Source organism: Bos indicus x Bos taurus, chromosome 5, assembly GCF_003369695.1.
Source record: "Bos indicus x Bos taurus breed Angus x Brahman F1 hybrid chromosome 5, Bos_hybrid_MaternalHap_v2.0, whole genome shotgun sequence".
NCBI classification, from domain to species: Eukaryota; Metazoa; Chordata; class Mammalia; order Artiodactyla; family Bovidae; genus Bos; species Bos indicus x Bos taurus.
The window spans coordinates 17,789,819-17,804,139 of NC_040080.1; the positions used below are offsets into that span (position 1 = coordinate 17,789,819).

The window sequence follows — 14,321 nt, forward strand, 5'->3', positions numbered from 1 at the left end:
GACAAAAATAGAAGCAAACTAACTTGAAGATTCCTACAATGTGTCCATGGCAACATCGTCTTTGAGTAAGCATTGATAAATAGATCAACAGGACACAATCAAGTTCACTATTAGACCTAAACCTATGTATAATAAGTTGATTTTCTCCAAAGGCATCAAGATATTTCAAAGGGGAAAGTATAATTAAAAAAAAAAGATGTACTGGCTGAATATATTCATGGGGAAAAAAAAAAAATGAACCACAACTCTTACTTCATACCCTCTTCACCTTTCACCTTCAATCTTTCCCAGCATCATGGTCTTTTCCAATGAGTCAACTCTTCCTATCAGGTGGCCAAAGTATTGGAGCTTCAGCTTTAGCATCAGTCCTTCCAATGAATATTCAGGGTTGATTTCCTTCAGAAATTACTGATTTTATCTCTTTGCAGTCCAACAGACTCTCAAGAGTCTTCTCCAGCAGCACAATTTGAAAGTATCAATTCTTTGGTGCTCAGCCTTCTGTATGGTCCAACTCTCACATACATACATGACTACTGGAAAAACCATAACTTTGCCTAGATGGACCTTTGTCGGCAAAGTGATGTCTCTGCTTTTTAATATGCTATCTAGGTTGGTCATAGCTTTTCTTCCAAGGAGCAAGCATCTTTTAATTTCATCTGTGCAGTCACTGTCCACAGTGATTTTGGAGCCCAAGAAAATGAAATCTGTCAGTGTTTCCATTTCTTCCCCATCTGTTTGCCATGAAGTGATGGGACTAGACCCCATGATTTCAGTTTTTTGAATGTTGAGTTTTAAGTCAGCTTTTTCACTCTCCTCTTTCACCTTCATCAAGAGGTTCTTTAGTTCCTCTTCGCTTTCTGCCATAAGGGTGGTGTCATCTGCATATCTGAGGTTATTCATATTTCTCTCAGCAATCTTGATTCCAGCTTGAGCTTCACCCAGCCCAGCATTTTACAAGATGTACTCTGCATAGAAGTTAATTAAGCAGGATAATGATATACAACTTGATGTATTCCTTTCCCAGTTTGGAAACAGTCTATTGTTCATGTCCAATTCTAACTGTTGCTTCCTGACCTGAAAACAGGCTTCTCAGAAGGCAGGAAAGGTGGTCTGATATTCCCATCTCTTTAAGAATTCTCCACAGTTTGTTGTGATTCACACAGTCAAAGATGTGTGACTTTGCACAAAGATGTGCAAAGATTTCTTTGCACACAAAGATGCAGACGCTCTAAAAAGTCAACAAAAACAAGATTGGGAGCTGACTGTGGCTCAGATCATGAACTCCTTATTGCAAAGCTCAGACTTAAATTGAAGAAAGTAGGGAAAACCACTAGACTATTCAGATATGACCTAACTCAAATTCCTTACAATTATACAGTGGAAGTGACAAATAGATTCAAGGGATTAGTTCTTATCGACAGAGTACCTGAAGAAATATGGATGGAGGTTTGTGACACTGTACAGGAGACAGAGATCAAGACCATCCCCAAGAAAAAGAAATGCAAAAAGACAAAATGGTTGTCAGAGGAGGGAGGCCTTACAAACAGCTGAGAAAAGAAGAGAAGCTAAAGTCAAAGGAGAAAAGGAAAGACATACCCATTTGAATACAGAGTTCCAAATAATAGCAAGGAGAGATAAAAAAGCCTTCCTCTTTGATCAGTGCAAAGAAATTGAGGAAAACAGCAGAATGGGAAAGATTAGAGATCTCTTCAAGAAAATTAGAGATACCAAGGGAACATTTCATGCAAAGATGGGCACAATCAAGGACAGAAATGGTATGGACCTAACAAAAGCAGAAGATATTACAAAGAGGTGGCAAGAATACATAGAAGAACTATACAAAAAAGATCTTCATGGCCCCGGTAACCATAATGGTGTGATCACTCACCTAGAGCCAGACATCCTGGAATGTGAAATCAAGTGGGTCTTAGGAGGCATCACTATGAACAAAGACAGTGAAGGTGATCAAATTCCAGTTGATCTATATCAAAATCTAAAAGATGATGCTGTGAAAGTGCTGCACTCAATATACCAGCAAATTTAGAAAACTCAGCAGTGGCCACAGGACTGGAGAAGGTCAGTTTTCATTCTAATCCCTAAGAAAGGCAAAGCCACAGAATCCTCAAACTATCACACAATTGTATGCATCTCATATGCTAGTAAAGTAATGCTCAAAATTCTCCAAGCAAGTCTTCAGTAGTACATGGACCAAGAACCTCCAGATATTCAGGCTGGATTTAGAAAAGCCAGAGGAACCAGAGATCAAATTGCCAACATCTGTTGGACCACAGAAAAAGCAAGAGCGTTCCAGAAAAACATCGACTTCTGCTTCATTGACTATGGCAAAGTTTTGACTGTGTGGATCACAAAAAAGTGTGGAAAATTCTTAAAGAGATGGGAATACCAGACCACCTAACCTGCCTCCTGAGAAATCTGCATGCAGGTCAAGAAGCAACAGTTAGAATTGGACATAGAACAATAGACTGGTTCCAGATAGGGAAAGGAGTAGGTCAAGGCTGTATGTTGTTACCCTGCTTATTTAACTTATATGCAGAGTACATCATGAAAAACGCTGGGCTGGATGAAGCATGAGCCGGAATCAAGATTGCCGGGAGAAATATCAATAACCTCAGATATGCAGATGAAACCACCCTTTTGGCAGAAAGTGAAGAAGAACTAAACAGCCTCTTGATGAAAGAGTGAAAAAGTTGACTTAAACTCAACATTCAGAAAACTAAGATCATGGCATCTGGTCCCATCACTTTATGGCAAATAGATGGGGAAACAATGGAAACAGTGAGATACTTTTTTATTTTGGGGGGCTCCAAAATCACTGCAGATGGTGACTGCAGCCATGAAATGAAAAGACGCTTACTCCTTGGAAGGAAAGTTATGGCCAGCCTAGACAGCATATTAAAAAATAGAGACATTATTTTGCCAACAAAGGTTTGTATAGTCAAAGCTATGGTTTTTCCAGTAGTCATTTATGGGTGTGAGAGTTGAACCATAAAGAAAGCTGAGCACTAAAAAATTGATTCTTTTGAACTGTGGTGTTGTAGAAAACTCTTGATAGTCCCTTGGACTACAAGGAGATCAAACCAATCCATCCTAAAGGAAATCAGTTCTGAATATTCATTGGAAGGACTGACGTTGAAGCTGAAGGTGAAGCTCCAATACTTTGGCCACTTGAATCAAAGAACTGACTCACTGAAAAAGACCCTGATGCTGGGAAAGATAGAAGACAGGAGAAGGGTCGACAAAGGATGAGATGGTTGGATGGCATCACTGACTTGATGGACATGAGTTTGAGCAAGTTCTGGGAGTTAGTGATTGACAGGGAAGCCTGATGTGTTGCAGTCCATGGGGTCTCAAAGAGTCAGACACGACTGAAGTGACTTAGCACGCACTTCTGTGTCTTCTTGTCATCTCTTCTTAGTATCTTCTGCTTCTGTTAGGTTCTTGCCATTTCCTAAATGTCCTTGCCAGGTCCTTTATTTTGCCCATCTTTGCATGAAATGTTCCTTTGGTATCTCATTTTCTTGAAGAGATCTCTAGTCTTTCCCCTTCTAATGTTTTCCTCTATTTCTTTACATTGTTCACTTAAGAAGGCTTTCTTGTCTCTCCTTGCTCTAAAGCAAAAGTCCTCAGTGATTTCAGAGGAGGCTGAATGGTCCTCAGACCTAGTACGAAGTTTGAGCAGTGATACATACACTCCCTTCCATTGTTTACTGGGAATTCATGAAGGTCAGCAGAGCTTCAAGGGAGGGAGGCATAGACTTCACTTCTCAGTGGATGTTAAGATTTTGTGGATGCTTAAAACCCACCACGGTATATAAAATGGGAAATTGTTGATTCTAAGTTTCTGCCTTTAGTTCTGTCAATTTTGGCTTTGTGTATCTAAGACTTAGTATATATGAATTCCAGACCTGTTTAGCATCTTTCTGTACATTTTTACATTTTCCATTTTTTTTTCTTTCTGTGCTTCATTCTGTCTCCTTTTAGTATTGCTATCTTGTGCTGGTCTGATGGAGTATTACACATATCCTCTGAGTTATTTCAAAAACTGACATTTTCAATTCTAGAATTTTTGTTAAATTCTTTGTGATCATTTCTCTGCCAAAATTCTATCTTGTCATTTCATTCTTTGAACATTTCATCCATGGTGATTTAAACTTTTGTCGGGTTAAGTCCAGTAGCCGGGTATCCTATACATTTCTTTCTAATGCATTTTTTCTTCATACATTTTTGTCAAATTGTTTATCTTTTGTGACTGAGTATTTTTGATTGACAGACATTATATGTGAAAAATTGTAGAACTCCTTCAGAAAGGATCTTATTTTATAGCTTCCTCCAGACACCCAATTTAGGGTCGATCACCTTACTTGAAAGAGGGTGAAGAAAATAGAAACTGGGCATCCATTCCTTGGGAAAGGATCAGCTTTTAGTTCCCTTTCCTTTTACCATGCCCAGATCCTGGCTAATCTTCTCCCAGGCGGACCCTGAATAGTGCTTCATGTTCCCTGAGCTAGTGTGTCTGGTGAATCTCTGCTGAGCTTTTCAGAGTCTCAGCTCTTACCTCTGAATTGACAAAAGCCTCAGAGAAGTGGCTCACCTCTGCCCTTTATTCTCTCTGAGAGCTTGGCTCCAAAAACTCTCACTGCCTGGGTAGCTCAACAACAATATCAAAAGTATTGATAATTTCTCGCTTTTGTAAATTTATTCTTAGTGCAGCACTTGGCTTAAAACAGAACGTTTGGCATTGTCAGACACAGAACTCTTCATAGAGAAGGTGAACTCTAAAATTACCATAAGGTTACTGCTATGTTACAGCGTTTATCTCAGGCTCCACCGCATAGGTCATTATTTACCTTAATTCAATTTTCTGTTCTTTAACCCTCCCAATCCCCTGTTTCTGCAGGAAACCAGACCCAGGTGCTGCCCCAGTGCGATGACTCCGTGTCTGAACCAGCAGGCTCTGCAGCCTCAGAGGAGAGCACCCCCTACTGCTCAGGTGAGGGTCCCACAGGACAGAAGACCCTTCTCACTCCCCTGCCCCCTCGCCCCCCTCACCACCCGTCACCACCCCATTGTTCCATTTTTCTCTCCTCAGACAGCAGACAGCTCCGCCTGGTGGACGGGGGCGGTCCCTGCGCCGGGAGAGTGGAGATCCTTGACCAGTGCTCCTGGGGCATCATCTGTGATGACGGCTAGGACCTGGACGATGCCCACGTGGTGTGCAGGCAGCTGGGCTGTGGAGAAGCCCTCAGTGCCACGGGGTCTGCTCACTTCGGGGCAGGATCAGGGCCCATCTGGCTGGACGACCTGAACTGCACAGGAAATGAGTCCCACGTGTGGAGGTGCCCTTCCCGAGGCTGGGGGCGGCAGGACTGCAGACACAAGGAGGACGTGGGGGTCATCTGCTCAGGTGCGTGCTGCACACTGTCCACAGGCTGGGGGAGGGATGGGGCCCTGGAGGACGGGGTTCTGAGTCCTAATGGAGAGATGCTGAAAGGACCAGAGTAGGAGGCTTCCTCCCATGGAGCCTGTCTTTCCAGCAGACGAGAAGACGAGGTGCTTTCACTTCCTCCTGCAGTGGCTGAGATTCTGGTCCTTTCTTCTCAGCAGTGTTTCCTGCCAGAGCTTTTTCTCACAGTTTCCACGTGAAAGCAGGACTCACTCTGCAGTTCCCTGTCATAATACAGTCTAGAGATTCTGGTGACGTTGTAATGAAAGCATAGATTTATTCTGTTCAGTTCTGTTTGCTAGGAGTCTGACAATGGTCTCTGTGAGCCAACATCCCAGTGTCCACATTGCTGCTTTCTTCCTGGATGCTCTGCGGCTTACTCTTTTCCCAGCCGTTCCTGGTTTATATGTGGCCTCATTCCTTGGCTCAGGGCCCTCTTTCTTCTTCTCCTTCTCCTCCTTTTCCTTCTCCTTCTTCTCCTCCTTCTCCTCCTCCTCCTCCTCCTTCTTCTCCTCCTTCTCCTCCTCCTCCTCCTCCTCCTCCTCTTCTTCTTCTTCTTCAGATAACAGTGCCTATTCCAACTGTTCTTCCTCACTTACATTTCCCTCTAACTGGAGCTTTGCAAGGTGATCCATCTAAGGGTATTAGGGCTAAGGAGGTGATTAGGCTGGGCTCAGGTGATTAATACACATTGTTCCAGCTTAATCTCACCATCCCAAGGTCCTTATTAATCACATCTGTGAAGCCCCTTTCTAAATGTAAGGTAACATATCACAGGCTCCAGGATTGGGATGTGGACATTTCTGGGGGTTCATTATACTGTTGACCACCTCACTGGGCACATCACATCCTTTCACACAGTCTTTAGAAGTTTTCTCAGGAAGCAGGATTCAGCTCCCCTGCCCTGTAAGTGCTGGTTGGTCTTCCTCTGTTCATAATCACTACATCCTTGTGGTTGAAATAGAAAGATGGTTCAGATCAGATCAATCTCTCAGTCATGTCCGACTCTTTGCGACCCCATGAATCGCAGCACGCCAGGCCTCCCTGTTCATCACCAACTCCCGGAGTTCACTCAGACTCACGTCCATTGAGTCAGTGATGCCATCCAGACATCTCATCCTCTGTTGTCCCCTTCTCCTCTTGCCCCCAATCCCTCCCAGCATCAGAGTCTTTCCCAATGAGTCAATTTTTCGCATGAGGTGGCCAAAGTACTGGAGTTTCAGCTTTAGCATCATTCCTTGCAAAGAAATCCCAGGGCTGATCTCCTTCCGAATGGACTGGTTGGATCTCCTTGCAGTCCAAGGGACTCTCAAGAGTCCTCTCCAACACCACAATTCAAAAGCATCAATTCTTTGGCGCTCAGCCTTCTTCACAGTCCAACTCTCACATCCATACATGATCACAGGAAAACCATAGCCTTGACTAGACGAACCTTTGTTGGCAAAGTAATGTCTCTGCTTTTGAATATGCTATCTAGGTTGGTCATAACTTTCCTTCCAAGGAGTAAGAGTCTTTTAATTTCATGGCTGCAGTCACCATCTGCAGTGATTTTGGAGCCCCAAAACATAAAGTCTGACACCATTTCCACTTTTTCCCCATCTATTTCCCATGAAGTGATGGGACCAGATGCCATGATCTTCGTTTTCTGAATGTACAGCTTGAAGCCAACTTTTTCACTCTCCTCTTTCACTTTAATCAAGAGGCTTTTTAGTTCCTCTTCACTTTCTGCCATAAGGGTGGTGTCATCTGCATATCTGAGGTTATTGATATTTCTCCTGGCAATCTTGATTCCAGCTTGTGTTTCTTCCAGTCCAGCGTTTCTCATGATGTACACTATATATAAGTTAAATAAACAGGGTGACAATATACAGCCTTGACGAACTCCTTTTCCTATTTGGAACCAGTCTGTTGTTCCATGTCTAGTTCTAACTGTTGCTTCCTGACCTGCATACAAATTTCTCAAGAGGCAGATCAGGTGGTCTGGTATTCCCATCTCTTGAAGAATTTTCCACAGTTTATTGTGATCCACACAGTCAAAGGCTTTGGCATAGTCAATAAAGCAGAAATAGATGCTTTTCTGGAACTCTTTTGCTTTTTCCATGATCCAGTGGATGTTGGCAATTTGATCTCTGGTTCCTCTGCCTTTTCTAAAACCAGCTTGAACATCAGGAAGTTCACGGTTCACATATTGCTGAAGCCTGGCTTGGAGAATTTTGAGCATTACTTTGCTAGCATGTGAGATGAGTGCAATTGTGCGGTAGTTTGAGCATTCATTGGCATTGCCTATCTTAGGGATTGGAATGAAAACTGACCTTTTCCAGTCCTATGGCCACTGATGAGTTTTCCAAATTTGCTGGCATATTGAGTGCAGTATTTTCACAGCATCATCTTTCAGGATTTGAAATAGCTCAACTGGAATTCTATCACTTCCACTAGCTTTGTTCGTAGTGATGCTTTCTAAGGCCCACTTGACTTCACATTCCAGGATGTCTGGCTCTAGGTCAGTGATCACACCATCGTGATTATCTGGGTCGTGGAGATCTTTTTTGTACAGTTCTTCTGTGTATTTTTGCCATCTCTTCTTAGTATCTTCTGCTTCTGTTAGGTCCATACCATTTCTGTCCTTTATCAAGCCCATCTTTGCATGAAATGTTCCTTTGGTATCTCTGATTTTCTTGAAGAGATCCCTAGTCTTTCCCATTCTGTTGTCTCCCTCTATTTCTTTGCATTGATCGCTGAAGAAGGCTTTCTAATCTCTTCTTGCTATTATTTGTAACTCTGCATTCAAATGTTTATATCTTTCCTTTTCTCCTTTGCGTTTTGCTTCTCTTCTTTTCACAGCTATTTGTAAGGCCTCCCCAGACAGCCATTTTGCTTTTTTGCATTTCTTTTCCATGAGGATGGTCTTGATCCCTGTCTCCTGTACAATGTCACGAACCTCATTCCATAGTTCATCAGGCACTCTATCTATCAGATCTAGGCCCTTAAATCTATTTCTCACTTCCACTAAATAATCATAAGGAATTTGATTTAGGTCATACCTGAATGGTCTAGTGGTTTTCCCTACTTTTTCAATTTAAGTCTGAATTTGGCAATAAGGAGTTCATGGTCTGAGCCACAGTCAGCTCCTGTTCTTGTTTTTGCTGACTGTATAAAGCTTCTCCATCTTTGGCTGCAAAGAATATAATCAATCTGATTTCGGTGTTGACCATCTGGTGATGTCCATGTATAGAGTCTTCTCTTGTGTTATTGGAAGCAGGTGTTTGTTATGACCAGTGCATTTTCTTTGCAAAACTCTATTCGTCTTTGCCCTGCTTCATTCCATTTTCCAAGGCCAAATTAGCCTTTCACTCCAGGTGTTTCTTGACTTCCTACTTTTGCATTCCAGTCCCCTATAATGAAAAGGACATCTTTTTTGGGTGTTAGTCCTAAAAGGTCTTGTAGGTCTTCATAGAACCATTCAACTTCAGCTTCTTCAGCATTACTGGTTGGGGTATAGACTTATATTAATGGACAAAGTCAGGTGAAAGTGAGGCAAAAGTCAGTCTTCTCATCCAGTGGACATCTCCTCTGCTGGGTTGGGGATGTATGGTCACAGTTTCTGGGGGAGAGGAAAACCCAGAGCACTGAGTGGAATGTTCACTGTGTCCCATCTCCTCCCTTTCAATCTTAAGAGTTCCTGGCCCTCAGGATGGTGAGCGAGGACCAGCAGTGTGCTGGGTGGCTGGAAGTTTTCTACAATGGGACTTGGGGCAGTGTCTGCCACAGCCCCATGGAAGATATCACTGTGTCCATGATCTGCAGACAGCTTGGCTGTGGGGAGAGTGGAATCCTCAACTCTTCTGTTGCTCTTAGGGAAGGTTCTAGACCCCAGTGTGTAGATGGAATCCAGTGTCAGAAAACTGACACCTCTCTCTGGCTGTGTCCTTCTGACCCTTGGAATTACACTTCATGTTCTCCAAAGGAGGTAGTGTCCAGGTGACTTACTGTTTCTGTGTCTATCCCAGCCCTGTAGGATGTCGTTAGTGTGGTTTTATATTTTGCAATCTAAGTGATGAATTTAGGTCAAATCTACAAAATGTGTGTGCTTGTATTTGTAGTGGAATGTGGAGACAAATATATAAACAGTTACAGTTGTTTCAGCTAGTGGTCACGTGCAGTGAATGCTTCAGTCCAATAGATAATGAGCCTGTATTTACCCTTGTCGTTTGGACTGAACCAAGGATGATAGATATTCATGTTTGGGGACAAGCCTACCCCCAGCTGTCCCTGATCCAGTATTTCTCATCATTGCTTCTACAGGAGGGAGACACCAGAGCTGTCCAACTGCTGCCCCCTGCACAGGTACGTCAGCCCCGCCCCCTCCCCTGTGGCTCCCAGGGACTCCTTCTTCCCACAAGGGGCAGTCACAGGAGGGGCTGCTGCCTTTTCAGACAGAGAGACGCTCCGGCTCAGGGGAGGAGACAGCAAGTGCTCAGGGCGGGTGGAGGTCTGGCACAGCGGCTCCTGGGGCACCGTGTGTGATGACTCCTGGAGCCTGGCAGAGGCTGAGGTGGTGTGTCAGCAGCTGGGCTGTGGCCAGGCCCTGGAAGCCATGTGGGCCACAGGGTTTGGCCCTGGAAATGGGAACATCTGGCTGGACGAGGTGCAGGGGCCAGGAGTCCTCCCTGTGGGATTGTGCTGCGGAGCCCTGGGGGCAGAGTGACTGCAAGCACGAGGAGGATGCTGGTGTGAGGTGTTCTGGTGAGTGAGAGGCTCGGGGTCTGCCCTGGGTGAGCTGGGGCAGCACAAGGACAGTGGGCTGGGCTGGGGGGTGGTGGGGAGTTTGTATTCAGACAGTGTCCCGGTCCTGGGGCCTTGATCTATGATGTAGAAGCTGGGAGGACTGGACACTGATTTTGTGGAGACTGAAGGGTGATTTCAGGGCTCAGGAGAGAAAAATGGGCTGCCCTGCATCTGGTCAATCACCCTGCTCCCAACTCCTGTTTTTTCTCTGGGTGAAAAAATTGCATTGCCCTCCCCAACCACACCCTAGTAAGTGGCTCAGACAGTCAAGAATCTGCCTGCAATGCAAGAGACTGGGCTTTGATCCCTCAGTCAGGAAGATCCCCTGGAGGAGGAAATGGCAACCCACTCCATTATTCTTGCCTGGAGAATTCCATGGACAGGGGAACCTGGTGGGCTATAGTCCAGGGGGTCACAAAGAGTTGAACACGACTGAGTGACTAACACTTTCACTTTCACCTATTTCTGGCCAATTTCTTTTCTCCAAACTCCTACTTTTTTTGGCTGTAAGAATTACATTGCCAGCCCCACAACTGCCCCCCAGTAAGTATAGTGCCAGGATTCCTGGGCAGGGTAGATATTCAGAGTCTTGGGACCTGTTCTGTGGATTCTCTGACAATGAAAGAGAGCAAAGAGCTTGAGGAGCCCCTGACTGGTGAACCAGAGCAGTATGTTGGGGAACTCCTCTGCCTTGGTCCCCTGGGTCAGAGGGTTCTCATGCCCAGGGGTCCAAGAGAGGCTGATTCCCATTTTGAAGAGTCTAAAGTTCTCCCACCTGCCCTTAAGTGTTGCTCCTCATCAGTGAGATGCAAATTCCAGGCCTGTTTGATCCCCAAGGAGAAGGGATGAACTGGGTCCTCAGAGGCTGTCTTGGCATGGCAGCTCCCTGATAACCCCTGGCTCTGCCTTGGGGTCACACTGGCCAGAGTGGAGTTGACCCATCTCAGGATGAGACCCAAGGGAGCCCAGTCACTGTCTAACCATCGTCTGGAGCTCCCGGAAATGCTGGCTCAGGGATTTCTCTATGCCCAGGACTTTCTCCACACCCTCTTGCCTTGTTCTCCTTAGGGACCAGAACAACCTCAAATCCTCTCCCTGGTGCCTTCTCCCTGCCTGAGGTCCTCTGCTTCATATTGGGAGCCCTTCTCTTCCTGGTCCTCATCATCCTGGTGACTCAGCTGCTCAGATGGAGAGCAGAGCGCAGAGGTGGGCTGCAGGGGGAACTGGGGACCAGGGAGAGTGTGTGGAGGCAGGAGATGGAGCAGATGTGAGGAGAGAAACCTGGGCCAGGTCTCTGTTCTGAGTCTGCAGACTCCATGTGCTCTGTGCTGATCTCTAAAGGCTGAGTGTACACAGGTTCTTAGGACTGGGATGTGAATTCTCATATGACATGGCCTCTTCTGTGAGAGAAGAAAGAGTTGAGGCTGAGCTGTGGATTCAGGTCAGATGAGGAGAGAAGGTACCCACACGATGCATGGGGTGGGAGACAATGCTGAGGTCCCAGCAGCCCATGTGAGCACTGGGGAGATGAAGGGTGGGCTGGCTGGATCGGGGTATCTGGAGCAGCATCTCTGACCTGCTGGGGGATCTCTCAGCCTTATCCAGTTATGAAGATGCTCTTGCTGAAGCTGTGTACAAGGACCTAGATCACCTTGTGACACAGAAAGGGGATCTTCTGGGCAGCCCAGGTGGGTGTCTCTGCCTGCCCTCCTGGGACTTCTGGTTGTCATCACCCACTGGCTGTGCACATCTTCTCAGTGTCTGCAGACCTCATGTATACCCCAAGCTCACAGAGGCGGCTCTCCAAAGAGAGATGAGCCCCGAGCCTCCATCTGTGCTGCAGTAGCCAGGCCTGTCTCCGCGTTTCTTCTCAGTCTTAACACATGTTCCGTGGGTGTCCGGAGGGTCATTTCTGTGTATTCTGTGACATTTTTCTACACTTTACGATTCCTATCAGATGACTCAGTGAATAAAATGCCATGTTACATGAGGGACAATGAAGACAACAATGACCACAGATCTGATCCAGGTAATAGAGGTGGACCCGCTGAAACTGGATGTTGGGGAGGAGAGTTTCCCTCATAGAGATGAGATGCAAGGGAAACAGTATTCCTTTAATGGACCAGAGGGATCCCTTGTGTCCAGATGGGGTCTGTTCTCCCCCTTCGCTAGCTGTTCTGCAATGTCTCGTGCTGGGGCTGGGCTCTCTGTGTCCTTAGTCACTCTCATTCGGTCACAACAGGCACATATTTAAAAGAAAACATTATCTGGAAACATCTCTAAAATCATTGTGGATGGTGACTGCAGCCATGAAATTAAGACACTCGCTTCTTGGAAGAAAAGCTCTGACAAACCTAGACAGTGTATTAAAAAGCAAAGACATCACTTTGCTGACAAAGGTCCGTATAGTCAAGGCTATGGTTTTTCCAGTAATCATGTACAGTTGTGAGAGCTGGACCATAAAGAAGGTAGAGCACTGAAGAATTGATGCTTTTGAACTGAGGTGCTGGAGAAGACTCTTGAGAGTCCCTTGGACAGTAAGAAGATCAAATCAGTCAATATTAAAGGGAATCAACACTGAATACACATTGGAAGAACTGATGCTGAAGCTGAAGCTCCAATACTTTGTCCACCTGATGGGAACAGCTGACTCATTGGAAAAGACCCTGATGCTGGGAAAGATTGAGGGCAGAAGGCGAAGAGGGTGACAGAGGATGAGATGGTTGGATGGTGTCACCGATTCAATGGACATGAACTTGGAAAAACTCCGGCAGATGGTGAGGGACAGGGAAGCCTTTCATTCTGCAGTCCTTGGAGTTGCAAAGAGTCAGACATGACTTGGCGACTGAACAACAACAACATCTGGAAAACATAATTTGTCAAAATTTTATAGTAATGCTCATTGGTATAAGAGTTGCTTTGAGATATGTAATTTTAATCGGGAAATGTTGTTGTTGTTGTTGTTGAGTTGCTCAGTCATGTCTGACTCTTTGTGACCCCATGGACTTCAGCACGCCAGGTTTCCCTGTCCATCATCAGCTCCTGGAGCTTGCTTGAACTCATGTCCATTGAGTCAGTGATCCTATCTAACTATCTCATCCTCTGTCATCCTCTTGTTCTCCTGCTGTCAATCTTTCCCAGCATTAGGGTTTTTTCTAATGAGACAGTTCTTCACATCAGGTGGCCAAAGTATTGGAGCTTCAGCTTCATCATCAGTCCTTCCAGTGACTATTCAGGGTTGATTTCCTTTAGGATTGACAGTTTTGATCTCCCTGCAGTCCAAGGGACTCTGAAGAGTCTTCTTCAACACCACAGTTCAAAAGCATCAATTCTTTGATGTTCAGCCTTCTTTATGGTCCAACTCTCACATCCATACATGACTACTGGAAAAACCATAGCTTTGATTATATAGACATTTGTTGGCAAAGGAAGTATTGATATGTATAAAATCATTTGTTTGGTTTATGGGCACACCAGCATGAAATACAACCTTAGAAAAAATTCTGTTGCAACAAAGAGTGACTGGTACTTTTGTTTAGTGGCTCAGAAACTCTGGGTCAGAAGGGATCTTAGGTATTTCCCAGACCAACCCACTTCCTGTGGTTTCATCTGACCCTTGCTCTGCCTTTGGAAGCCCCAGATCAGAGGACTGATGCCCTTGGTGAGGATTACGATGATGCTGAAGAGGTACCATTGCCTGGGGCTCCTTCTGCCTCTCAGGGGAGTGAGGAGGAAGTGCCCCCAGAGAAGGTGGATGTGACGAGGTCCTCTCAGACAGGTGAGTGGAGTTAGCTGATCTCCTGCAATCTTTGGTCTCTATCCTGGAAATGGTGAATTTGAGCTGCTCAGTGTCCATCCCTCATAGATATTCCAATTTTGGATGACCTCAAATAGTTGATAGCATCATTTTGATCTTATTCCTTTTTTTAATGCTTTCAGACTCCTGGGGAGAAGAGGAAGCACTCTAGTATTAGTAACTGTGTCTGCATGGCTTTATCCTTCATGTGCCTGCATTAACACTTGCAGATTACTTGAGCATATTTACCTAATACAAAAATAGAATAACTGAATA

General features: G+C 45.1%; 1 protein-coding gene across 1 annotated transcript in view; it reads left to right on the plus strand.

The window, feature by feature from the left end:
- Positions 1–14,321, plus strand: part of LOC113892397 (antigen WC1.1-like) — a 45,166-nt gene that overhangs the window by 29,665 nt on the left and 1,180 nt on the right. Inside the window, 11 exon segments of the mRNA XM_027541218.1 lie at positions 4,919–5,011; positions 5,111–5,425; positions 9,139–9,431; positions 9,688–9,715; positions 9,770–9,808; positions 9,898–10,108; positions 10,110–10,225; positions 11,282–11,455; positions 11,845–11,937; positions 12,195–12,278; positions 13,884–14,027. Of these exon segments, the coding sequence (XP_027397019.1) occupies positions 4,919–5,011; positions 5,111–5,425; positions 9,139–9,431; positions 9,688–9,715; positions 9,770–9,808; positions 9,898–10,108; positions 10,110–10,225; positions 11,282–11,455; positions 11,845–11,937; positions 12,195–12,278; positions 13,884–14,027 (1,590 nt within the window).